This window comes from Canis lupus, chromosome 2 (assembly GCF_011100685.1).
Source record: "Canis lupus familiaris isolate Mischka breed German Shepherd chromosome 2, alternate assembly UU_Cfam_GSD_1.0, whole genome shotgun sequence".
Taxonomy (NCBI): Eukaryota; Metazoa; Chordata; class Mammalia; order Carnivora; family Canidae; genus Canis; species Canis lupus.
The window spans coordinates 73,735,540-73,760,534 of NC_049223.1; the positions used below are offsets into that span (position 1 = coordinate 73,735,540).

The following is a 24,995-nucleotide window of genomic DNA, read 5'->3' on the forward strand; positions in this document are numbered from 1 at the left end:
GCACATGCAGACCCACACCTCATCATATGCACAATCCATGGATTCACAGACCCCTGGCCAGGCAGCCCTGACCTGGGTTCCTGCTGCACTGGCTTGCTGGTAAGCCGAGCCATCCCAGGATAATCTCGCCATACACCCACATTGCCTGGGTAAAAAGGGGCTCCTCTGGGCTTCTACCAGGAGACCACAGACCATTACTCCCACCACGACTTGGCCTGTGGTCACTACCACTGCAACCACTAAAGGCAGGAGCTGCCCGACACTGTGTTCCCACCCAGCCACAGGCCACTCCCTCCAAATGCTCTTTATATTTCAAAAAGAGAACCTTTATTACTTATTCTTTTCCTCATTAGAACATCTTTTACAGCAACACAAAGCAAAGCACAAGACTCATCTGCAGATACACAGGAGTACACCAACAGCGTGTCACCAAGAGACCCACACAAGGGCCAGGTTGGACTCAGACACACACACACACACACACACACACACACACACACACACACACTCTCTGTACGGCCTCTCAGGGCTCCTGGACCCTTGTGCCAGGAACAGCTGGTGTCAGGCCCTACCTTTGCTGCCTCGTAACAAATCCAGGGGCCAATACCAAGGTCTGGGGTGGGCAGCAAGGTGCAGGAGCTGGGCAGGAAAGGAACTGATCCCCACATTCTGATAAAGATGCTACAAATGCCACCCCACTCCTCGGCCAGGCACCTATCTTTGTGCTGATTCAAGTGCTTAGAGAAGTAGATTCTTAGAAATGGTGTGTGCTTTTCCCTGGGCTGGTGAAACCCGCTCCAACTATCATTGGTGACTCAAGTTTAGTAAAGCCAGGCCTGGGAGGCACCTCCAGGTGGAGAGATCACTGGCAGCTTTGCTGGGAGCCCCGGGGTGGAGGGAGGGGGACGGGGAGGAGAGGTGGGAGGAGGAAGGGAGACTAAGAGGATACAGACTATTGCTGGCACGTCCCGATCCAGGGATGAGAGTCAGGGAAGAAGAGCACGATGCTTTGGGGTGCATCTCATTTAGTTTCACCCTCCAAATTAGCATCAACACTTCCATTTCCACGGAAATCGGCAGCCAGACAACTAGCAGGGCACAGAGGCTCAAGCCAGTTGTGTGTGGAAAGGCACCAGATGGTTTGTTATGAAACACATTTTGGTCAGAAAATAGCTGGGGTTTTTGGTTCCTGGGAGGACAACAAAGCCAGAAAGAAAGGAGGTGTGAGCCAGGAGAGGCGAGGGTGAGAGGCAACTTTGGCATCAGATCCGGTTCTACTCTGCACTCCACCCCTTCCAGGCTTGGGGCCTGTCTCCTCCTCCGTAAATGTCCTGACCAGGTCTCAGTGTTGGGCTCCACACAGTCCCAGGAAGCATGGGGAATTGGGGCTCAGAGATACCCACACAGACAGGACGAGTGGGTACGTTCCCGTCCAGCTCGGGGAGAAGGGGCAGGTGGGGGACCCCGACAGAGGTCAGTCACACACAGATGATCCCCACTGTTGCAGTCAGACCCCGGGGACCTGTGGGCAGCCGGTTCCACTGGTTCCGAGCACTGATGGGGACCATCCACAGCGACTTCGGGCCCTTCTGTAAGGGCAGAAAGCTCTATGCAATGCAGCACCATTGAGGAGCCCCTGGGGGCCTCACCTGCCGTGCTTTAAAGTGCCAGCTGCATGTTGTCTTTGGTCAGGGGCTCCCCTCTGTCTCTGAGAGCCCCGGGGCCAGGAGCACAAGCCCAGGCCTGCTGGGCCCCAGTGGAAGGCACACTTGAGGACACAGCGCTCTCCTGAGGCTGCGGGGCCCTCCTGTGCTCAGAGGTGGGGGCGCCGCCACGGAAATCTGGGTTCTTAGAGAGAGAGGAGAGACAAAAAATGCTTTGGTCACCGTCCTGACACCCACAGCAGAGCAGAGCTTGCTTGAGAGAGGGCAGAAAGCTGGTTAAAACACTGCGCTCATGCCTGACGCAAAACCAGCTTCCGAGTTGAACCAGGAGTCACTGAATAAATATTCAAGGCATCCTTCAGTTCTTACAGAAAGAGTGGGGCTAAAAAAAAAAAAATTCTCCTTCCCCCTTGCTTGACTGGTTGCAGCTTTGACTCGAAGGCTGAGGGCGCTGCCAACCAGCAGAGGGAGGCTGGGGTCCTGGAGCCGGCCCACCCCGCAACGAGAGGCTTTGGTCTGTCATGTGTCCTGCCAGCCCGGGCCCTCAGAAGCTGAAGAGGTCATCCTGCTCGGTGCTGCTGCTGTCAGGCTTGTCCCAGTCGACAGGTGAGAGGCACTGGGCGTAATGGATGTCCTGTGCTGTCAATCCAATGTCCAGGACCTGAGGGTTCGTCCGAGACTGCGCAAGCCTGGAAGGCAGAGCTGTGTGAGCCCAGGGCCCCGGAAGGGGCTGGCAGGGGTCTGAGCCGCCCATTCCCAGTCAGAAGTGAGAGGGCATGGATGGGAGAAGGCTAGGACACAGGGGCCAGAGGAGAAAGCCCTGGATGTCAGGAGAGCTAGAGCCTCGGACCGGAGTCTACCCTGGAGGACCACAGGGCTCAGAAAATGCTGGGGCAGGCAGGGGCATTCCCGCCATGGAGAGAGGCCAGGGCAGCCACAGCAGCCCCAACTCCACCAGGAAAGAGGAGGAAGAGGAGCGCTGGTGAGGGCAGGAGGGGCATACGGGGGGGTGGAGGGGGTATAGCCAGAAGCAGACAGACTACTGCCTAGAACTCTGTTCAAAACACAAATTTAAAAAGGAAGGTAACCTAAGCATCCAAAGAATAGGGGAGAGGTAAGTAAATTACAGCCCTGGTCCTTAAAAGAATGTGAGGCAGTAAGTGAGGTGTTTACGAGGAGTTTTTAACAGCCTGGGGAAAACCTCCTGATATGTCAGTGTTAAGTGAAAATGAGGACCCCCAAATACAAATACCATGAGCTGATAAAGGCAAAAAGAAAAAAAAGTGTATACGTATAGGATTAGCATGAATTAAGCCCAAAAGTCTGGGCTGTGGGATTATAGGATGGTGTTATTTCCTGTTTAATGCTTTGCTGATTTTGAGTTGTTAATAAAGGGCACAAGATACCTAAGTAATCTGGAAAAAGCAAATGGAAGATTTTCCTAAAATGAGGGGGCTGTAGTCAGCTAGTGAAACAGGGTAAAAAGAATGTCTTTGCCTCCATGAAAGGGCCACCCATGCTGACCTCCCCACCCCAGGTGCCCTGGCTGGGCCCTGGGGTTTCTAGCAGGCTCCAGCAGGGAGGGGTTGGGGAGGAAGAAGGGGGCTGCCTGGGGTCCCCAGGGAGACTGGGAGACCTGACTGGCCAGGCCCAGTGCTCAGAACCCTGAGCTGCCCAGGGCTCTCTTCAGCCCAGCCTTCCCCAAGCCATGTCCCCAAGATGAAGGTAGCCATGGCTACAGGAAGGGCCCCCGGGAAGATGGAGAAATGCCACCACCCTCAGGCAAGACCAAAATATCTGCTGGCTATGCCTGACATTCCTCCTCTATATATTGCTCCATGGGCTTAATTAAGCATCACCTCCTCCCTGCCCCTTTCCATAACTGCAAAGCCTCTGGAGGGAACAAAGTCTGCAAAAAGCCAGGTCTACAAGGCTACACCGAGTGTAGGAAGAGGGAATCAACCCAAGCTGCGAGTACTGAGTTCATCTCAGACTGTGGTAGAGAAGCCACTAGGAACAGTTTTTGATTCAACAGCAAGAGCCTTTTAGCAGACCTGGCCAACCCCACATAGTGAGTTCCCCATCCCTGGAGGTATTCAAGTTGGGAGTTTTTTTGCTCTGGAAAAGGTCAGAGTTCATGTTCTCAGATATGGCAAAGGACCCCAGAGACCAGCCCATGAACGCCAGCACAAGGAGTCCAACTAACATTACCTTGAAAATGCTTCATCCAGGCCATCATCCAGCTCCTTGGAGAAAACAAAGCAGGACACATGAACCCTCAGTGGGGGAGCCTATGCTCACAGCCAGGGCCTGTCCCAGCCCCGGGTAAGCTACGAGGACTTCAGACACAAGCACAGGAGTCTTGTGAGTGCCGGGGAACAGGCCCAGACAGGCCTCCCACCTGGCCCCTGCCACACGCATCTCAACCCATGGGCCCAAGCCTGGGAAGTGGAACAGGAGAAAGAGCAGCTGGGTGGGTGCAATTCGCAGCTCTGCCACTACCCAGGTGACACCTTGGCCAAGTCACTGCTCCTCTTTGGGACTCAGCTTTTCCTTCTGTAAAGTGAGGGGGTTGGACTGGAGGAAGTCGATGGCTTTCAAGCTGAAGAGCAAAGGGGGCAGGGAAGAAGGTTTTCTTGCTTTCATCCACTTCCAAAAACTGAGCCAGGATTCCAAGCTCATGAGGGATACCTGGTGGCAGGAACCCGAGAGCTCAGGTGAGAAAACAATGGGCAGGGCTCCCTGCAGCTTCCCTGAGTAGAGGGGTAGGTGCTAAGGGTGGTTCCCAGGCAGCAGAGAACAGGCAACTGATGCCTACTCGAGGGGGCCGCTGGGTGGCTCCCAACAGGGAAGAGGATTTGAGTTTTTCAAGTAGGTCAACATTCCAGATATTTTAAAATTAAAGAGACACGACAAAATAACGTGTGATTCTGCAAGTGATCCTAGACCAGAAAAGGGACATACATGTGGAGAAATGTGACTGTGGCCTCTGGATTACTTAGCAGCATCAGATTGACGTTAATGATGTCGATCACTGTAACGTGGTTACGTGAGACGCTGGCACTTGGGAGAATTTGGATGAAAGGTGAACAGGAACGCTTTTACTGTTTTTATAGCTTTTTTTTGTTAAGACCGAAATTATTTCCAAGTGAAAAATTTTTAAAAATTTTTAATAAACTAGTTTCCTCTGGGAGATGCTACAGGCAGGGGTCATCATCTTTATTGAGGGCATGAAAAAGCTGAGACACAGAGAGGTCAGGGGGCTTGCCTTGAGTCACAGAGTGAGTCAGGGGCCAACTGCTGACCGCCAGGCTTCAGGCTCCTCCTTCAGATGGCGGAGCGGGGAGGGGTGTCGGGAGCAAACCGTGCCCACGCCAAGAACAAGGGAGCTTTTGGCTGGTCCTGTGGTGGGCTGAGCCATGGACGCTCAGACCAAGAGGCTGGGCATTGTGAGGAGACAGCTGTGCTGGGAGCCAAGCCTGCTGGGGAGGCAGCCCCGAGTTCAAAGGGAACATTGTGTGCCCCCCACCCTGGGCCTGGGGGCTGCTGGGCTGTGTCTGGCCCTCCCAAAGGACTAAAGTCATGGGTGCCAGGACCTGGGCACTACAACAGCCTTAGGCCTCAACCAGAGATCAAGCTGAGGCTCGCTGGATCCCTGTGGGGTCCCCAGGCCACATGACCACTCACCCAGACAACACTGCTATTGTTCAAGGCTTGAGGCCTGGGTGCCTCGTCCACTTTAGTGGTGTTAGCGCTGACTGTGGACAGCGGGGCCTTGGCCGTCTCTTCCAAGTCCAGCAGGTTCCCAGTGGCAACCACTATGAGGGGTCCGGTCAGGTGTGTCAGTGGGAGGAGCTTCTTATTTCCAGGCCTCATCTCCCAGCCCCATCCTGGAGCCTCCCAGGCTATCCTGGTCCTGACTCTATCCTCAGGAATGGCCTTCCCAGGCCTATAAACCAGACCACCCAGAGCCCCACCTGTGCACCTCCCGAAGCAGCTGGACAGCTGTCCACAAGGCAAGAACCTCTTCCCAGCTAATGTGTTAATGTGTTAGGCCTAAAATTTTTACATTCACAACAGGGTGTTAAGTTTTTTAAGAGACCACATGAGAGGATGTTAAATGCCTACACAGAGATGTACACATATATTTATATAGTTGCATAGAGACATATTTGTAAGAACATGCACCAAAACGAGCAATCGCTATCTATATTTTCTAATTCACCTATAACGAACATGTATTACTTATTTAACAACAAAACAAAAACAAGAAGCCAAGGGTCTGCCCCAGCCCAGGAGGGACTGGGGCCCTCTGGGTGAAAGGCAGACCCGATCATGCAGCCTGATTCTGGCCCCACCCCCTGCCCAAAACTCACGGCTCTTCAACGACGGGGTGCTGTCTCGGAGGCCCCCGCCCAGGAGGTCCCCTCCCTCCTGGCTGGCTTTCTCCCTCTTCTCCTTCTCTGTGGGACCAAAGCACAGAGTGTTGGAACTCCTGCCCCCAGCAATCGCTGGACAGAGGCAGGCTGCAACCAATCTCAAGGTGCGGGCAGTAGGTCTCCACCAGGGAGGAAAGAAACTGCAGATCTGACCCTCACAAGAACCCTGGGGAAGGGAGATGGCTGTTCCCATTTCTTCACAGGGGGACACTGGGACTCAGGGAGGTGAATGGGCCTGTCCACAGACACGAACCAGGTAGGTGATGAAGTGGAGTGGGGCCTGAACTCCGGGGGCTTGACCACCCACTCCCCACTCCTCTCTACTCCACCAGCCTTCCCCTATTCCACCCCCATCCACCACGGTGTCCCCGAACAAGACTCACCTTCCTTGGACACCTGCCAAAACTCAAAGGCAACTTTGAAGGCCTGGGCTACTGTGAGGGTGACAGCCTGGGCCTGAAAAACAGGAAGCAGGTTGGGGGTGGGGTGCAGGTCAGGCAGGTAATGGCAAGTCTGAAATGCAAGCCCCGAGGCTCTGCTCCTTCAAGGCTCTGAACTGCCAGATGGGTGAAGGCAGAGTTCTGGCCCCTCCCATGTCACCAAAGCAGCCTAGGGGTGTAACGAGGCCACACCCTCTGCAGGCAGATGGGGCCACATCCTCACCACCGGCAGCCCAGCCAGGGTTCCCACCTCTATTCCAGCCCTGACATTTGCAATGGCTGTTCCCTTCCACTTTTTCCCCTTCCCTTTGGGTTTCTCTATATTCAAATAACTAGGAGGCTTACTTCCTCCAAGAAGCCCCCACTCCAATACCTAAGCACTTCACACAGTAACTTAGCCCTTGGAATCAGAGAACAGAGAAGCCAGAACTGGGAAGGGCCTGGTCACTGCCTGCATGAGCCACAGCCAGAAGCACAGGTTAGACTCTGGTTAGCTCTATGCCTGTTAGAGGGACTTATAACTGGACCCAAGATGCCAATGTGTGCCCGTGCAGGGGACCAAAACCATTCAGTGTCATAACTCACCTGTCAGAGGGGGCCACATCTTGGCCCTTCACCCCTGAGGAACTCCCATCTACCCCTTCAAACCCCACTCAGATATTACCAGCTCTGTCAGGTCACCAGCACGGAGGCCCCTCAGGTACCGACCTCTCCCTGGCATCATGCCCATGACAGAATCACCAGCTCACATTCCTGTGCCACCCCATCTGGGTGCTCCCTAAAGGCAAGAACCCGTTCTAAACACCGCTGATCCCCAGAGCAGACCAAACCGCACTGGCTCCAGGGGCAGGCCTCCAGAGGCCTCACTCAGCCTCCACGTTCATCTCAGCCTCTTCCTCTCTCTGCTTCCAGTTCAGGGTTAATCACAGCTCAGCTTCTAGGAGTGGGAGCCCCAGAGCTCAGCTGTAGCTGGAAGCGACATCCAGCTTCCTTCTGACAGCCTGGGTGTGGGGAAGAAAGTACCGGATTCTTTCAAGTGCGCAAGTTCAGGCCTAACCAGCCTTGGACCCACTCCATTCCCCTCCACCAGACGACTTGATTTAATTGAGAAATGAATCTGTGGCTACTGCCTTGAAAACTTTTTTTAAAATTTAAAATCCTTAAACAAGCTGACTGATCCATGCCAATTAAACTTCACGAAGTATAAAATCTCATTTGAATGTCTCGTCATTTACATTTTTGATGGAAGTACGGGTGCTTTATGGCAAAACTTAAATATGGTAATTAAGTATGAAACTCTTCACAGCTGTTTACAATTTAAGCTGTCACGTCTGAATCAAGTTTAATAGACCCAGTTACCATTGAGAATTGCCCATGAACTAAAAATATGGGCTGATTACCAGCCGGAGTCAGCTCACTATACACCCAAGACAGGACTGGTCACCTAATGTGGCAGGGAGATGGAAACACCATTATTTTTGCCTCCAGGATATCTGGGGGCATGAACCTGATACTGTTTTTGCATAAATCTACTTGTTCATTTGCATACACTCCTGCCCTTTTGCCCTGAAATCCCAAGCTGCAAGTAAACCAAATATAACCCAAGATGCACATGTGTGCACGTGGCTGCAAGCCCAGGATGGGCAGGGACTTGGAGCGGGGTGGGCCCTGCTCTCTGGGGCGGCTGCAGGAATCTGGGCAGCATTACAAGAAAGGACTGCTCAGGGCTGCCCACGGGGAGGTCTTCCGTCCCTTATTCCGCAGGCTAAATGCTTATCCCTCCTAGGAGTGCCTCTAGCCTGTGGGTCTCTTATCATCAGAATCGGGTTCCACCTCACCCAGTGTTTCATGCCTCTGGCTTGTTCCCAGTAACTAGGCTGTTAGCTCCTGCAAGGGGCCGAGTCTAGCTCAGGACCCCCCAGGATCCCAGATTCCAGCCTAGCCCTCAGACCAAGTCGGGCCATGTGTCCCTTATGGCTCTGCTGCCCCAGAAGCATAAATCCTGCACAGAAGGATTACTTGAGGAATGCCAACAGCCATGTAAGGGAGAATGGCTCTGCTGCCTGGGGTAGAACTAGGGGGCACCACCTTGTTTACTCTCGGTCTACCTGCACTGCAACCCTGGGCCCCCGTCAAGCCGGCAACCCCACTTTCACTTCAGAATCCAGAGGCTGCGTGCTGGCGGAGGCCTCCCAGTTGGGCCCAGGGAAGTATTTCTTTGTAGAGGAACTCATCCTGGTCGTGCCCAACAAGAGTCACCAGGGAAAGGAGGCCTGGTGCCTTTGCTGCCTGAGCTGAGTTGAACTGGTGGGCGACCCAGAGAGGAACCCCTTCCTCCCCTCCCTGGGTGGTCCCAGACTCCTCCATTATGCAGGCAGCCCCGCGAGAAAGGGTGGGGTGGGGACGTGAAGACAGTGGGCCCCCAGCCAAAGGCAACGAGGGCTGTGTCAGCATGCAAATCCGAGCTTCCCCAGCAGGCTGACTCTCCTCGGCCACCCACCCCGGCTCCAGTCACAGCTGAGTCCTCAACCACCAATCATACCATTTAATTCTGCACCTGTGTCTTTGCACGTGCTGATTCCTACACTGGGGTACGTGCACTCTTCTACCACCACCCCCTTCCTCTTATTCCTTCGCCCTCAAAGCTTGACTCTTCTTGAAGTCTTACTGACCTCCAGTGAGACTTAATGACCTCCACCCCCTATATTCCAGTTACCGAATCCTGGCTTCTCTCTCCCACCCTCTTGTTGGTATCTCTACGGCCGATTCCCTGGGTACCCAGTGCCCAGCACGGGGCTTAGCCCCGGACAGGCAGTGGCGAACATCGTGGAGGCACTGGGCAGCAGAGGGGGTTGCAGAACCTGAGATCCCCGTTTCACCTTCTGCCTCCTTCTCAAAAATGTCCACCAAGCCCTGAGAATCTCATGATTTCCAACATGGCCAGGCTACTGCCAGCTTGGGCCCAGTAAATAGGTGGCCTGTTTACACTGCCCTGTGCTGGGCTGTCTGCAGGGTTTCCCCAAGGCTCCCTGAAGGGCAAAGGCCAGCTGAGAAAGGGTGGCTAGGCCAGAATCAAGCCAGTCAGCTCCTGACACAGAGCAAAATGTGCCAGGGAAAGTGAAGGGCCTGGGTAGCCGTTCCCCTGCTGGATCAGGGTCCTGCTGTCAGGGCCAAGCAGTGGGCAGGTTGTTTTCCTCAATAACTGACCTCTTGGCCTGGGGGCAGGCTGATTCTGTTCAAGCCTGTCTAAAGTCCTCTGGCCCCAGACCAGGCCTCCCTTTAGCCGTTGGGCCAGCATCCGCTTTCTTTTACCCCCTGCCTCCCCTTCCCAGAGGAAGCCACTGGAGCCTGGAGCCCTTCCTACCCAGGGTCCACACTCTGCCGCAGTGGCTGTGGGCCAGCTGCCCCTGCCCAGTGCCTGCTCTGGTCAGTGGGGAGGAAGAGACAAACAATGGGGACATAATGAGCCTGTATTTTTAAGTCTGTGTGGCCTCATAAGAGACAAAGCAAAGAGTCACTGTCTGTGAGAACAAAGCTGTCACGGGAGAAGCCACTGCAGCTCAGGGACCTGGGGCATCACGAGGCCTTGGGTGAGTGGCTGGCGACACCGAGTCTACAGGAAAGAAACAAGGTACACATAAGAAAGGGGCCTTTCAGAGCAATCCTGGAGGTCAATGAGGTGCCCTCTTCATTCTGCTGATGGGCAAGCAGCCCAGAGAAGGGCAGGGTCTTATCCATAATCACACAGCATATCAGCCAGGATCAGACCCCTAATCTGTCTCGTCCTGTAATGCTCTCTCCAAAAGACCTGTGTGGGAGGCTGAATCATAGCCCCCAAAGATGTCCACATCCTAATCCCCAGAACCCATGAGTGTTAGCTAGAATGGCAAAGGAAACTTCCCAAATGTGACTAAGTTAAGGATTTTGAGATGAGGGTTATCCTGGATTACCTAGGAGGCCCAGCCACGGGAGCCTTTTAAGAGAGAGGAGGCAGGAAGGTCAGAGCCAGTGACAATGGAAGCGGGAGGAAGACTCTTCTAGTCTAGTACTGCACTGCTGGCCGTCAGGTTGAAGAAAGAGCTAGGAACCAGGGAATGGTGGTCTCTAGAAACTTGTAAAAAGGCAAGAAAATGTATTCTCCTCTGGAGCCTACAAAAAGATCACAACTCTGCTGACCCACTTTAGACTTCTGACCTCCAGAACCATAGGAGAATAAATTTGGATTGTTTTAAACCACTAAATTTGTGGTAATTTCTTACAGCAGCTCTAGGAAACCAATACCATATTTCAAGCAGGCCCCGATGGGGACAGCAAGCCTGGGGGCCATGTAAGAGTGCGTGTCCTTGATGAGAGGAGAGAGGATCCTGTCTCCTTGGTTCGGAGGACCATAGGGCATGGTGAGTAGGGCTTTGGGCTCCACACAGCGGTTAACAGGAGCCAACACTAAACCAATAAATGTCAGGAATTTCCTCACAGAGCAGATGCTCAGACCTTGGGGCCTCCAAAGTGAAAGCCTCAACATAAAAGTGGACTCACTCTGGCTGCTGGTCCCCAAGTTCAAGACAAAATGCAGAGACCACGGAGGTCCCACTTGTCTCAGCTGGATGTGGCGAGGAGGCAGCCTGGAAATGGGGTAAGGAGCTCGGGGCTCCCGAGGTCATGCAGGGAGGGGGAGAAACATGGGTTTAAACCCTCGCTCTGCCTGGGCAGCTGTGTCATCTTCAGCAAGACAGCTGACCTCTGTGAGTCTGTTTCCTCATTAAAAATAAAAACAGTGAAGACAGTAGCAGCTGCCACCTCACAGAGCTGTGAGGACTAAACAGAAGATCCCTTAAAATCCATCACTGAAAGAGGCACATGGTAGGTACCCCAAAATGGCCATTTCCCTCCCCACTCTGGTCACAGAGAGCCAGTCCCCTTGCCCTTCCCCTGGGTTCTCTGATCACCAGGCTCCAAGGACTAATTCCTACAAGGGTCCAAACCCTCAGACCATACTACTGACAGGAGAGACTCCCCCGACCCCACGTTGGCTTGCCACCGCCCACAGGCCAGGCTAGCCAGCCAGGGCAGCCCACAATGACAGACTGCCCAGTGACTGCAGCCTTACTTGGTGCTCTCACCATCCACGTGGGGTTCCCAGGAATTTCATACTTCCTATTAAGTGACATCACCTCTGGGTCCTGCCTCCCCCCAAGGGCAGGGCTGCTGAGGCAAGGCCAGAGCCTGCCAGGGACCCAGGCCCTCCCCACTGACCATTTTCCGTTTGGTGCAGAGGAAGGCATGGCACTCGAGATTCTCGTTGTGCTGGCTCTGTGCAATGTAGGCAAACACTTTGTCGTGCATCTTGTCTGCTGTGCAATAGGAGATCCTGAAAGACAACAGGGGAAGTGTCACCAAACCTGGCACAGGGGCCTGCCCACATCTGGGGTGCCCCATAGGGCATCTCCCCTGAGTCCCTGAGAGCCAGCCATCCTACTCCACCAGGGGGAGACTCTGGAGATGGCTTTGGCCTCTGGGACTGGCATTCTGGGCCATCGATGGGGGGCACCCAGGCTAGGCAAGAAGGAATGCAGGGAAAGACAGGGTACTTCCCCTCTTTACTGAGCCATACCCCAAAATGGTAATGGCTATGCCCTTCCTGCATCCCAGGCAACATTTTAGATATGACTTCACTTAATTCTCAGAGCTGCCCTCCAACAGGTTCTATAATTGTCCCCACTTTGCAGACGAGAAAACTGAAGCTAATGGTCTCAGACCACCAAGCTAGTGGCAGAGCTGAGAACTGTACTCACCTGTGGATTCCAGAGGCTATAACCACTGTCAGGCTACCCTTAAGGGTCTGGGCTGACCAGACGGAAGGGGAAGCAGGACACCACCCTGCCCACCGATGCCCTTCACCAGGCCTTCCCTCCCTGCCCTCCATCCATGCCCCTGCCCAGAGGTTGGAGGAGCTCTAGGCCCTCTCTCCCAGTGTGACTGACACTGCTGGCAAATTGTCCCAGAGCTGTGGTCAGAGGTGGAGGAGCTGGGAGCAGGGTGAGTGTGTGAAGATGACTGGACTGGGAGCCCCAGCCAAACCAGGAGGGATACACAGCAATCCCCTCTTGGTGGAACACGTGCCCCCATGCCCCCTCATTTGCTCCTTCCCTGCTGGCTGCTCAGCCTGGGAATCTCAATTAGGAGATGGGATGCCTGGGTGGCTCAACTCTTGAGCATCTGCCTTTGGCACAGGGAGTGATCCCAGAGTCCCAGGATCAAGTCCCACATCAGGCTCCCTGCATGGAGCCTGCTTCTCCCTCTGCCTATGTCTCTGCCTCTGTGTGTGTGTGTGTGTGTGTGTGTGTGTGTGTGTGTGTCTTTCATGAATAAATAAAATCTTTAAAAAGAGAGGGGGGGGGGGGACTGGCAGCCCAGAGGTGGGACAGGAGCTCAGCTAACTCCTTCCCCCAGTGTGGCCCCAGCTCCTATCACAGCCATGAACAAAGGGATCAGCACCACTTAAGACCCCCAGGCCAGCAGCTACCTCTTCGCCATCCCAGGGAATCCAGCCTCCTGCCACCTCCCTGGGGCAGGCCTTGCTGGGTCCCCTCAGGCAGGCCCCTCCTTCTCTGCCTTCTTGGGAAATATTATACCCTCCCTCCTATTTCTTGCCCTCCATGTCCTCCCTGCCAGCAAGGGCTGGGTGTGAGCCCTCCCCTAGTTAAAGGAGGCAGGCACAATCAGGAAGGTGAGAGGAAGACACCAGCCAGAAACTCTAAGACCAAACCCCGCCCACCCCCACCCCTCACCTCTCCAGTACTGGCTTGTGCTCCAGTGGATTGAGCCAGTGCTTGGAAACAAAGCAAGAGGGTGGAGGGATGCCCAGCAGCTGGGTGCCCACTGGACAGAACTCCAGCCTTGGTGCCCTGGTCCCACCTCAGCTACTACCTCACTGTGGGGCCTTGGGCAACTCCCCGAGCCTCAGCTTCTCTGTCTGTAAAATGGACTGTCCCTTCCAGCACTGAAATCCTACAACTGACCAGCCAAGGGAGGGAACGGAGAGAGCTTGAGGTTTCAAGGGCTGGGCTCTGCTTCCTTGAAAACAGTGCCCACCCCCATACCATCCCCACTCTGGCCTCAGACTCTGCCTTGAGGCCTCCCTGAATGCCTGGCCACATGTTCAGAGCTGAGCTGCTGCATTCACAGTGGAAGAAAAAGGCAGAGACTGGGCAGCGCTCTGCTCCAAGCCTGACTCAGCAGCCCGCCTCGGGAGGGGCAGTAGGGAGGGGGCCCTAGCCCTGACTAGAGCTCAGCTGCCTACTTCAACTAGAAATAATGACAGCAGCAACTGCCTTCTACCAAGTGCCCACTGACAGCCAGGCACTGTGCACTCAGCACTTCCTAACAGCACAAGGAGGCAGCATCTGTTTCCAACTGCACAGACACACAAGGAAACTGAGGCCCCAAGGTCAACCAGAAGGAAAGTGCTGGAGCCTGGATTCAGAAAGGGTGACCCCCCCCCCCAACTCCAGCCCCTGCACCACTAACCCAAGTGGCAGAGTGAATGTGGGCAATGCTGAGCATACCTGTAAATGGACACGTTCTCAATGAGCTGGTTGGTGATGTTGTCGGTCAGGATAATCCCCCGTGGCGACACCTTGAGAGTCACTTTCTGCAGCTTCTTCCCGCTAGCCTTGGCCTTGGGGTAGATGTGGGTCAGAGAAGCCTGCGTGCCCCACTTGGGACCTATCTCATGGACTGCACCTAGCTTGTCCAAGCCCCAGACTCGGGGCCCCAGTGAGGCCTCAATGTAGAGACAGCAGACACTCTGGGGAGGATGGAAGTCCGCACTCTCCTGTAATAAACTCAGGGCAGCTGCTCACAGAGCACCTGCTGTCTGCCAGGCACTGGACCTTGAGTCATCCTTATAGGCAACAGAGCTTCTCCTGGGGGAAATGGACTCAGAGGTTAAAGGACCTGCCCCAGGACACACAGGAGAGACCGCAGACTCTGAGCACTGACAGGGCTATCACAACCCAGCAGGATCACTCCTGGGGACTCCCCACTCCACCCACTACACGTGTGAAGGTCTGTGTGGAGGGCTCCAAGGCCACCAAGGAAGGTGTACTTCTAGGGCCATGCTTACTCAGGATGGGGAAGCTAGGGACTAGGGACGGGGGACAGCTGGTCTCTGGTGGGTTACCCTGTCCCTCAAGCCAGAGGGCAAGTGATTGGGTAACAGCTTGGCACTAAGTCACCAACCCTTAGGCAGGGGACCTGAGTTGGAGGAGGGGAGGCTGGAAGAGGCCATGGCCACAAGAGCTGGAGAGGAGGACACTGACCCTGACCCCACAAGCCCAGTGGCTCCCCTCTACCAGAGTCCCTAAGCTGGATGCAAGAGAACTCAGGGGCAGGAACAGCTCAGATGAATCCAATCAGGGTAATAAGCAGGGGATGAGTGGTACCTCAAGAAGCTGGCCCTTGGCTCATGGCTCCCCCACCCTGCCTGGGGCTCACCGTGGCCACAATCCTCTTGACAGCAGCAGCTGACAGCTCCTCACCCTTGGGCTGCTCCACCAGCGTCATGCCCAGGTACTTGAGGCTGAAGAGCATTCCCTCGAGCAGTGTCTCCCGAGTGTCTGTCCAGTTCTCTGGCAGCTCTGGGCAGGAAGAAGACAGGTCCTCAGACCCTGTCCTCCCAGCCCCCACTTCCTAGGGAAGACGTAGCAAGGGGCATTCGGGTTCGTCTATCTACCATTATTTTTACCTATAATAAAGAACAAACATTTTCCAGTACTCACCAAGAACCACGCTAAGAAACCTTATATAAAATAGCCTCATTAAGTCTTACGACAATCTATGAGATAGACACTTTTATCATACCCACTTACAAAGACACTGAGGCCTGGGGAGATAAAATCACACAACCAAGTCCACAGAGCCAGCCAAGTATAAGAGCCAAGATCCGAACCCATATTTTCAAGTTCAAAGCCCAAATTCAACTTCAACACTAATGCTTGCTGAGAGCAAACCATGCTTTTTTTTTTTTTTTTTTTTTTTTTTACTGAATCTTCTGCACAGTCCTGTGACATGGATGTTATCCTCACTTTATAGATTAGGAAATAGGAAACTGAGGCTCAGAGATGCAAAGTCATCAGACAAAGACCACATACAGTGAGTAAAAGGTTGGGAGTTAGGCTCAACCTGGGTGAGCCTCCCAGGTTCCCACTCAAACCTGGGTGGCTCCCAGGGCCCCAGCCTGCTCTGCTGCCCTCCATCTGCACAGCCCTAGAGAGGAAGAGGCAGGGAGGAGGGGGACCAGGAAAGAGGTGGTGATAGGGTCGGGCAATGGGAGAGGTGATTGCTCAAATGACATCCTATGAAGGCTTCCTGAATCCAGCTCTGCTTCCCACCACCTTGCACGTGTTGGGGAAGTCCCTTCCCCTCTCTAAGACAGTAATGCTGAAGCAATGACACAGAGCAAGGCACATGGAAAGGTCCTCTGAAAACTCTGGCCATGACAGAGATCAGGAAGGTTGGGAAATGGGAGAAAGAGCCCAGCTCACTGGGTAGGGAAACAGATGGAGAGAGAGAGAGTTGGAAAGCCCCTGCCTCATTCATCCACATGAGAGAGGGCCCTGAGCAGGCAGGAGGGCATGTGTGGTTTTCATCAGTGGTTTGAACAACCCCAGGATCCCTCCCCAGATCATTCAGCTGGAAGCAATGAAGCCAGAAGCGGAAGAAAGGTCTCTAAGGACCCTTCCAAGACCGATCACCAAGACAATGAACACCCCATGCTCCTGCCTGTCAAGGCCCTTTGCCTGTCCTTTATTATCCTTTCTCCGATGCTGCAGTGTAGGAGGTACTAGGATTGTACTTTGAAGAGGAGGAAACTGCTCTTTAGCTGCACACAATCTTGGATAGGGCAGGATCCATAGAGGAACCAGTTTCCAGGGGCCACCACGGCCAGGGCCAGCTTCCCTGGACCATTTTCTGAGAGAGGAGTGGAGAGAATCTTGTGCTCCTCCAGAGGCCCTCAGTGGCTGTAATGGAAGAGCCACAGGAAGAAAGCTTAGGAGTGGGCATCAATGGTGCCAGGGCAGCTGAGGTTCTGAGCTGGCACAGCCTGATTCTGAGGGTCCTGCACTATTGGGTCCAGGTGGCAGCACTGGGCCCCTCTCCCTTGTCTGGCCCATGCTGCCCCTCCTAGCAACTGTCTTGGGAGTTCTACTCCTCCCGGAGCTCTACCTCCCTCTGCACCAGTCAGAAGGAGCCTTGTATACCCACACCTCTCTGGCTTTGACTTGAACAAGCCACTGTCCCTTTCTGAAACTACTTCCTCCTCTGAAAAATAATGCACGTATGTTGGGTGAGGGCTGTTTTAAAGAACTTACGGGTGTACCCAGTCCCCGTTTGAGATCCAGGTGAGCAGGGACTTGTTGACTGGTCATCCAGAGTCTGGCATGTAGTTGGCACTCAGTATTTGCTGAGTGAAGAAATGACCTGGACAACTCCAAGGGTTCTTTCAGCCTTGCAATGTCTCAAACCCCATCCTTAGCTCCAATCTCCAGCCCATTGCTCTCTAGCCCTTGAACTTGGGCCACCGACCCAACATGAGGCCCAGCCCCCACTGAGAAGACCCTCAAAGTGACCCTATCCACTGCTATATCAATCACGAGCCTACTTCACTTGATCCTCCAAAAAAGAATCAGAAAGTCCCTGAGGTGTCCCAGTTCTGGGATGGGTCCCGGTGAAAATCACATCTGAGCCTTGCTCTCAAAGAAACCAAACACCACCATATTACCAGTGCAGAACAGAGCTAGCGAGCAACAAAAACAACAATAACAAAGCAGCTCTTACCATTACTTCTAACATTACAGTACTTTGCAGGCACACATTCTTTCATTTCTGTTTCATAGGAGGGAAGGGAGAGTCAAAGGACAAGTAACTTGTCACATTAGTTGTTGTCTGACTGTAAATAAAGCCCAAGCTCCTGACCAGTAGCCCATATAATCTTCTCATGAGGCAAACTACCTTGATTTTAGCAAAAGGTCAGAAAGAAGTTCCTAAAGCCAGAGATACTTCTTCCCACAATTCCTAATTCCTGAGGCTTCCCCTCAGTGGGTACTCAAACTACCACTCTCAACCCCAGATGCATCTAAACTACATGCTGCAATGCCTATCGCTAATGTCCTTGACAGACATTGCTAATCGATTGCAGCTCTATTCCCTCTGATTTACGGCTTTGGACTGTTTCTCCATATAAGGCTCCAGGCAGGCAATACCAATCAATCAGGGGTGGCCTCCTTCATCTAATTATCCATCCCTGCCCTACAGCAAGCATCCTTCCTCTCTGCCATTTTCGTGTCCCCACTACCCCATTTCCTCTGGTTCAGTTGGCCCCTCTCCAAAGCCACTTCCGTTCCTTCTATTCCAAAGGGCCAAAGCTTGCCAAGGTCACAGATGACCTCTTTGCTGTCAAAACAATCCCCAGTCCTCCCTGACCTCTGAAATGCTTAGCATATTCTGCATTCTTCCTTTTCTGGCCTGACCCCTCCCCTATTCTGCGGCCTCTTTCATGAGGGCCCTGGTAGACTGGTTACCACTCATCAGCCTTGGAGACCCTCTGCCCCAACTCCTCACATGACAGATGACGAAACTGAGGCCCAGGGAGGGATGGGACTTGGGTAAGATCCCACAAAGCAGAGCTTCACTCCCACACACATACCCCAACCCACTAGAGGCAATTCTGACTACAGGCAATGACTACTGGGGAGTCACAGGTGTCCCAGTCTTCTCTCCCACAATATCCCTGCATGCACATACTCATTCACACGCACCTGAGCACACACAGCAGAAGCTGCAACCATGTAGAGTCTCTTCTTCTTTCCCACTTCTGTAGCTTTGCTTAAGGAGTTCCTTCTATCAGAAATGCCCTTTCCTTTATTTGATTGAAACCCCTTGCATTTAGCCTCATCCAGGCAGCCTTCTTGAAGGCAGGATAGCCTGGCTGTTAAGAGCAAAGCTCTTAATCCTAGAATCCCAATTCTGACATTGTTTGAATGATCTTGAGCAAATTCATTACCTTCCCTGACCCTCAGTTTTCTCTTCCAATAATATGCGGGAAACAACAGTCTCAGGCTCACAGGGCTGCTGTTTTGACCCTTTGATGAGATAATGAGGTAATAAAACGTAATGTACTTAGCACAGGACCCCGCCCTTGGTCACGCCTCCTGATGAGGCCCTCTGTCAGAGGGTCGCTGTGCCTCTCTAGAGCATGGATTTCCTTCTCTTCCTTCTCCAGCCACATCACTCACAGCCAGCAGCTGCCTACCATGTGTCTTCCTCTTGAAGGACTCTTGTTCATGTGCGTCTCCCCCAGGAATAGAAGAAGGTGCACTCCTGTCCAGTGTTACGGCTCGGCCTCGTCCTTTTCCTCCTTCCCATTACCCTATCCTCCCGGCCCAGCAAGATCCTCCTTCCCCTCTAGGGAGGGAAATCTGTCTCCCCCTCCTATACTGTCCTTCTGGGCATGACTCATAAGGTCTCTGGTGCCCACACCCTCCCTGAAGAAACCTGCACCAAAGAGCACTCAGTATGACAAATGCAGAGTTTGTGTCTGCTCACCATCCATCTCAGGCTGGCGGCCACATGCTCCTTCCTAGGAGGAGCCCGGGGCTTTGGGAAGAGCTCCCAGAGGCCCTCAGGCAAACACAGGCCTGAGTCCACAGCCCTGTTCCGGTCCTGGTTATTTTTGGTCCTGTGGTGGGTAATGACTGCGCTATTTTAACTTAGCAATTTTACAGATGACCTGCTGTCACAGTTAGCTGGGGACGGACCATATGCCCAGTTTAACCCGCGGCAGCAAACGTGTATTCTTTCCTCATTAAGGCCCCCTGCCCAGGGTTTGGAGCTGGGCAGGGTGCCCTGTGCCCCTTTGGCTGCCCAGGAGACCCAGCCTGGCTGGTGTCTGGAACATCAAAGTTATAGCCAAACCCATGGGCCAGGGGGACCATCCAAGGGTCCTGGCCTCCAGCCTTTTCTAGTCTGGTGGGGAGGTGGCCTCAGAAGCCACAGAGTAACATCTGAGAAGGCAACCCGAGCCCTGGCATGACCTGGAATGTAGCTGCTTCTCTAAGGCCACAGTCTCTGACAAATGGGTTCAGTTCCTCAAGAACATCATCAGAAACAGGTTCATCATGTAAGAAGTGCCAGGCAAATTCAGAAGTTGTTAAGATTATCAAAAGAAAATAATTAAAAAATGATGATAGCGTAAGCTCTCATTTCCTGGATGGCTACTTACTCTGTAAGAGAAAAACATGCTTGTAAAGGTTAAAACTATGGGGTCTGGAGATGGGCTATGGGGTTCAGGCACTCCATCCACCTCCCTGGTCCTCCGTTTCCTCACTTAAAAATTGCGACAAGAAGCTTGTCCACCGCACAAGGTTGTTGTGAGGATGAAATGAGTTCACACCCGAGGTGGGCTTAGAACCATGCCTGGCACATACTGAGGGCCACTGAAGTGTGAGCTACTGTCATTACCCAGGGTCGAGGGCTAAGAGCTTGAATGTGCACGCAGCCATTTACAATATTTTTGAGGAGAGGCAAGGATATATTAGGATTCCCACTTTACAGATGAAGAGGCTCGGAGGAGTCTGGCCATGACTCATAATTGACAATGCTGGTCTTTGCCTCCCACAGCCCCATGCCATTCGCCCACTCCCGCAACCCACCGAGCTCCTTCCCGTGTGAAGCAGGGGTCAGGATCACACAAAGGGATGGGCATCGTGTCCTGCATGCTTGCCTGAACAGGGTGAGCAGGGGATGACCTGACTCCTTCAAGGCACATATGCCTCCCTCGGCCGCCAGACCTGTGAGAAGCAGTGCCCCGGCCTCCAGTTCAACGTCCCCTGCACCTGCTGTTCCCTCTGGCTGGAAGGCTCTTCCCAGGTTCCTCCCTCCCTCCCTCACATGTGCTCCAAGTCACCTTCTTGGAGAGGCTCTTCCTGACTGCCTGCACGGACGCTCAGTGCCCCACTGCCATCCCCTCAGTACACACCATTTCCACACATGCCACCTCTGCCTGCAGCTCTGGCTGCCGGAGGTGTCAATGCCCATGCTCATTGGGGCATTAAGGACTCCCATCCCTGAACCCGCCACTGCCAAGAACTGCCCCTCAAACAGAATACCCGAAGAGCACATTCTCTACTGCCTCCCAAAGCTCCCAAAGTGCATCCCAAGGGATGGCACTCTGGTCACCCATGCTGGTGACTGACTTCATACTGTCCACTTTTTGGACTCTCTTCCCCTCTCACTTCTCCTAGAAAGATTTCCTGGGATCTCTTTCCAAATAGATTTTATCTGCACTCAGATCCTTCTCTCAGCACCTGCCTTCTAGAACCCAAAGCAAGATACTACTCTAAGAAAGGTCCCGCCATTTCCTCAGCCCACTTTATCCTTCTTCATGGCGTCACCACTATTTATCACCACACCTTTCATTTGAACCCTGGTCCTTCTGTCTGCCTCCTCCAGACAGACTGACTTGTTCACCACACTCTCCAGTACCTATCAGTGTGTGACACACAGTTTGTGATCAATAAGTATTATGACCTGGGGGCTTATTTGCACTATGTTTTATTGTGAATATTATAATTAAGTACAGACAGAGTCTCCTGACTCTAGCGTTCCTGGAACTTGTACCTTGCATATTTTTTTACCTGCTGAGTCCTTGGACAACCTGGAAGCAACCTGAGGATCAGAGAGACCCTTCTTTCCAAGAAGGGATCTGAGTGGTCAGGGTGAGTCAATTTTCAGGCAGTTGGAAGAAAGGAAAATCTCTGACTAGGGACTGAGATTAAATATTTATGGCTCCTGAAGAGATGGGGAAGACATGTGTGGGAAAGGGAGACAGTTCTCCTTCCAACTCCCGACCCGCCGGGAGACAGGTGGTCATGAGGTTCCATCCAAAAAAAGCCTGGGGTTCTAGCTTGCTGTGTGACCTCAACCAAGCTGCCTCCCTTCTTTGGGCTTCAGTTTCTCCACAAATAAAACAACGATCGTGCTAATCCCAGCTGAGGCTCAAAGCTGATAGCAGGTGTCAAGTGTAACCTTAACTCCACTGGCTTCATTTTAGCCCTAAAAGTCAACCACAGGTCTCAGTTCCAGGTGGCCAGAACACCATCTCAAGCCAAACCTTCTCAGCATCTTCAGCCCAGACACACCCCACAGCTTCCCTCTCTACCCTGTGGCCACCACTGTTCTCAGGGGTTGTCAGCCGAACCTAAAATGGGGCCTGCCCAGCTCTTCCTGTGGCCGGAGTGCAGGGGGTACGGGGATTAGACCCCTGGGCTGGGGATGTGGGGTGCTGCGTCTAGGAAGCTGTGTTAGAGCCTGACACCTCAGGTCTTTTATCTCTGACACGGGTCTGATAAGAATCCCTGCCGTTACTTCAAAGGAGCAAATGAAATGAGAGAAGCAAAAACTGTGTAAAATATAAAGTGACAAAAGCAGGAGTTACTGTTTATTGAATCCCTTTGCTATTCCAGGCAAAACACTATTTCATTTAATCCTCACAAAAAAAAAAAAGAAAAAAAAAATCTGAGCTGGGTACTATCGCTATTTACAACTTAAAGATAAGGGAAGTGACAACGACAAGGGACAGATGAAGATTCTAGAAAGCTCAAGACAGCACTCTGGGCTTTCTGGGGATCTGCAGGGGAGGGCGTTCTCCTCTCCTTTTCTCTGGGCCCCCAAAACTTGTTTCACCACAGGAGTCATCATGTTGAAGGTCCACATGACAGGAAGTGGGAGCCGGACAGAGGGAAACTATCAATTGGTTGTAAGGAGGAAGCATTATCACTAACTTTCTCAACACCCCTGTCAGGTTAGAATTCTTTATCCCCATTTTGCAGGTGAGGAAACTGAGGATCAAAAAGAAGAATGACTTGTTCGGGATCAGGGCAGCAGGAGAAACTCTTTTCCACCATCCATGGTGCCTACCTCTCCCCTTTCCTCAGAATCAGAGGCTTCTAAGCTTTCTTCCCTTGCCCAGCACCCTCTTCCTCCCTCATCCCAGGAGAAAACTGCAGGGTTCCTCCACTGGAACAAACCATTATTCTCAAAAGTCCCAGTCAAATCCCAAAAATACTTAAAAGGGCTATTTAGAGGGCCAATAAATGGGGGAGGTGGTGCATCCCCCGGCTGGCCCAAACCAGCCCTGATGGGTCTCCGACCCCATCCCCACCAGCAGGCACCAGTCCCTGTTCCCAGTGCCAGCCTTGGTTTAGGAGGTGGCTACGGCTGCAACAGCACACTGGGGCAAGAGGGAGGGGAGGGGCAGGGCGGGCTTCCTAGGCCCAGACACGCTGGCACTGAGAACTCGGGCTCCCCGCGGAGCCCAGGAGAGGAGGAAGGGGGGTGGGGTGTGACTGTAGTGTCAATGGTTTCTAGGTGCGAGGAGAACCTGGAGCCCCAGGTGCTCGACAGGAGTGGGAGGTGGGAGTGTCCACAAGTCCTGGTCGGGCTCCCCACCGCCCAGGAAGGCCTCTGGGACTCCAGGCAATCCACTCCCTTTCTCCCGGAGGAAAAAACAAAAACAAAAACAAAACAGACCTGGGCTGGGTTTCTCAGGCCTCAGGGGAAGAAGGTGCCAGGTGACGGGTTCCCTGGGAGTAATTTGAGACGGAGAGAGCAGGGAGGGGGCGCCTCCCAGACACCCTCGGGAGAGGCAGAGGTGGCGGCGAGTCTGCCACTCGCTTGGGCGCCCGGGGGCTTTGGAAGCCCGAGGGGGAAAGTGCGGGAGAAAACAGGCTTCAAAACTAGCCACCCTGCCACCTGGACGCGGGAGGAGGAGGGGGCGCTGCGCTCCGGACACCCTGAGACCCCGGGCCGAGCCTCGCCCCAACCTCAAGCAGGTACCTGCCAACCCCGCTCGCACCCCTGGGTCGGTTCCCGGGCGACGGCGAGTCAAAGGCGACCTCACGGGGCGGTGGCGGCGGGAGGCGGGCGCGGGGGAGCCCCGGGGCTCCGCGGGCACCTCCCCGTCCCCCGTGCGGCGCGGCGCGGCGCCAGGTGCCCTAGCCCTCACCTGCGGCCCCGCCGACTCGCCGCCCGCACCTGGGGCGCCCGGGCTCCGCCCCCCCCCCCCGCCGCCCGCCGCCCCGCCGCCCCGAGCGCGCCCCGGAGCCGGAGCCCGACGTGACCCCGGGCGACCTCCCGCCCCGCAGGGCCGGACCCGGCCTCCGCCCCCGGCGCCCGCGGGAGGCCGGTCGGCGCCGCCCGACCCCCGCCCGGCCCGGCGCGCCCGCTCACACTCACTGCGATGCCGGCCGCCGCCCCCCCAGCTCTGCTTGGCGAGGCTGGGGCTCCGGATCAGCGCCCGCCCGGCGGACTTGAGCGCGTCCATGGCCGCTCCGGCCGCCGCCGCCAAAACTCCGTCAGGGAAAACTTTCCGCCGGGGCCGCGCGGCTCGCGGGCTCCGCGCTCCTCCCCCCGCGGCGCGAGCTCCGCGCCGACGTCCGACGGGGCGGGGCGATGGCCGGACAGGCCCCGCCCCCGCCCAGGCCCCGCCCCCGCCCCGCCCAGGGCCCGCCCCCGGCGGCCGCGCCCCGCCCCGCCCAGTGCGGGCTTCTGCCCTCGCTCCCCGAGGGGGTCCCACAAACGGTGCCCCTAGGGTAAGGTCCAAAGCCCGACTTGCCCGCTCCTTTCCTCCCTCTCCCCATCCCCTTATTCCTAGGATTTCTAGGCAGCCCAGTTGAAAGGTACTTGGGGCCCATTTTACAGGTGATCAGACTTAGGGTCAGAGGGTCCTGTCCAACAGGAGGGTGATGCTCAGGGCAATGGGAGGCTTAGGAGACGTGGGAGTAGTAGAACTTTGCTGGGAACCTGGCAGGACTATAAAAGTTTTCCTTAGTAAGACCAGCTGGGCATTTTACTCACCCAAGAGCACCTAGGCTGCTCTCTGGCACCACCCTGGACACCTGGACTGCCCCACCCTACCCCACTCCCCTTGTAGTGATACCACCTGGGTACCCACTACTATGACACTGACTTGCTCTGTTACCTTAGGCAACTCTTTCCTTCCTCTGGGTCTTAATCCTTATCTGTCAAAGGCGATAGGATTCTATTTCTAGTGATCCTTCCAATCTACCAGGGCCAAGTACAGCGTGACCTTGACCCAGACCCTGCCATGCTTAGTAGGAGGCATTTTGGGGGGGAGCCTGGATTCTAGAATTCCTCAAGCACAGATGTTCTAAGTCCAGGCTTTAGAATTCTCTCTAGGATCCTCTACCTTTCCGTTAGGCTTTGCAAAAGGGAGTCAAAAGAGAACATGTGTCCATGCCACTGCCTGGCTTCTTCTAGATGGAGAGCTTCAGCAAGGTGAATTTCAGCCTCTAGGATTGCTCCTAGCTCAGAACACAGGAGCGATTTTCCTGTATTGGGGGAAACATGGGGCTGTGATGTCCCCAGCTGGG

General features: G+C 54.3%; 1 protein-coding gene and 1 long non-coding RNA gene across 4 annotated transcripts in view; one reads left to right on the top strand and one right to left on the bottom strand.

Annotated features, from left to right (window-relative positions):
* Positions 1–304: 304 nt before the first annotated feature.
* On the bottom strand, positions 305–24,025 carry LDLRAP1 (low density lipoprotein receptor adaptor protein 1). 3 transcript variants are annotated; one of them, XM_038531547.1, is made up of 9 exons: positions 23,839–24,023; positions 15,040–15,182; positions 14,109–14,221; positions 11,797–11,911; positions 6,487–6,559; positions 6,041–6,127; positions 5,352–5,482; positions 3,876–3,907; positions 305–2,353 (listed from the first exon to the last, which is right to left on the bottom strand). In XM_038531547.1, the coding sequence occupies exons 1-9, from the start codon at positions 23,924–23,926 to the stop codon at positions 2,209–2,211; spliced, it is 927 nt and encodes a 308-aa protein (XP_038387475.1). In that variant the 5' UTR covers positions 23,927–24,023; the 3' UTR covers positions 305–2,208. The 3 variants fall into 3 exon arrangements, with proteins under 3 accessions (XP_038387475.1, XP_038387474.1, XP_038387476.1); XM_038531546.1 differs by having other exon boundaries at positions 3,876–3,910; positions 23,839–24,022; XM_038531548.1 differs by lacking the exons at positions 305–2,353; positions 3,876–3,907 and adding an exon at positions 3,927–4,355 and having other exon boundaries at positions 23,839–24,025.
* The window catches only part of LOC119870404, a 48,692-nt gene continuing 46,913 nt past the window's right edge, over positions 23,217–24,995 (top strand). Inside the window, exon 1 of the long non-coding RNA XR_005355967.1 lies at positions 23,217–23,435. This is a non-coding gene — a long non-coding RNA (uncharacterized LOC119870404). The remainder of the gene's footprint in view (positions 23,436–24,995) is intronic.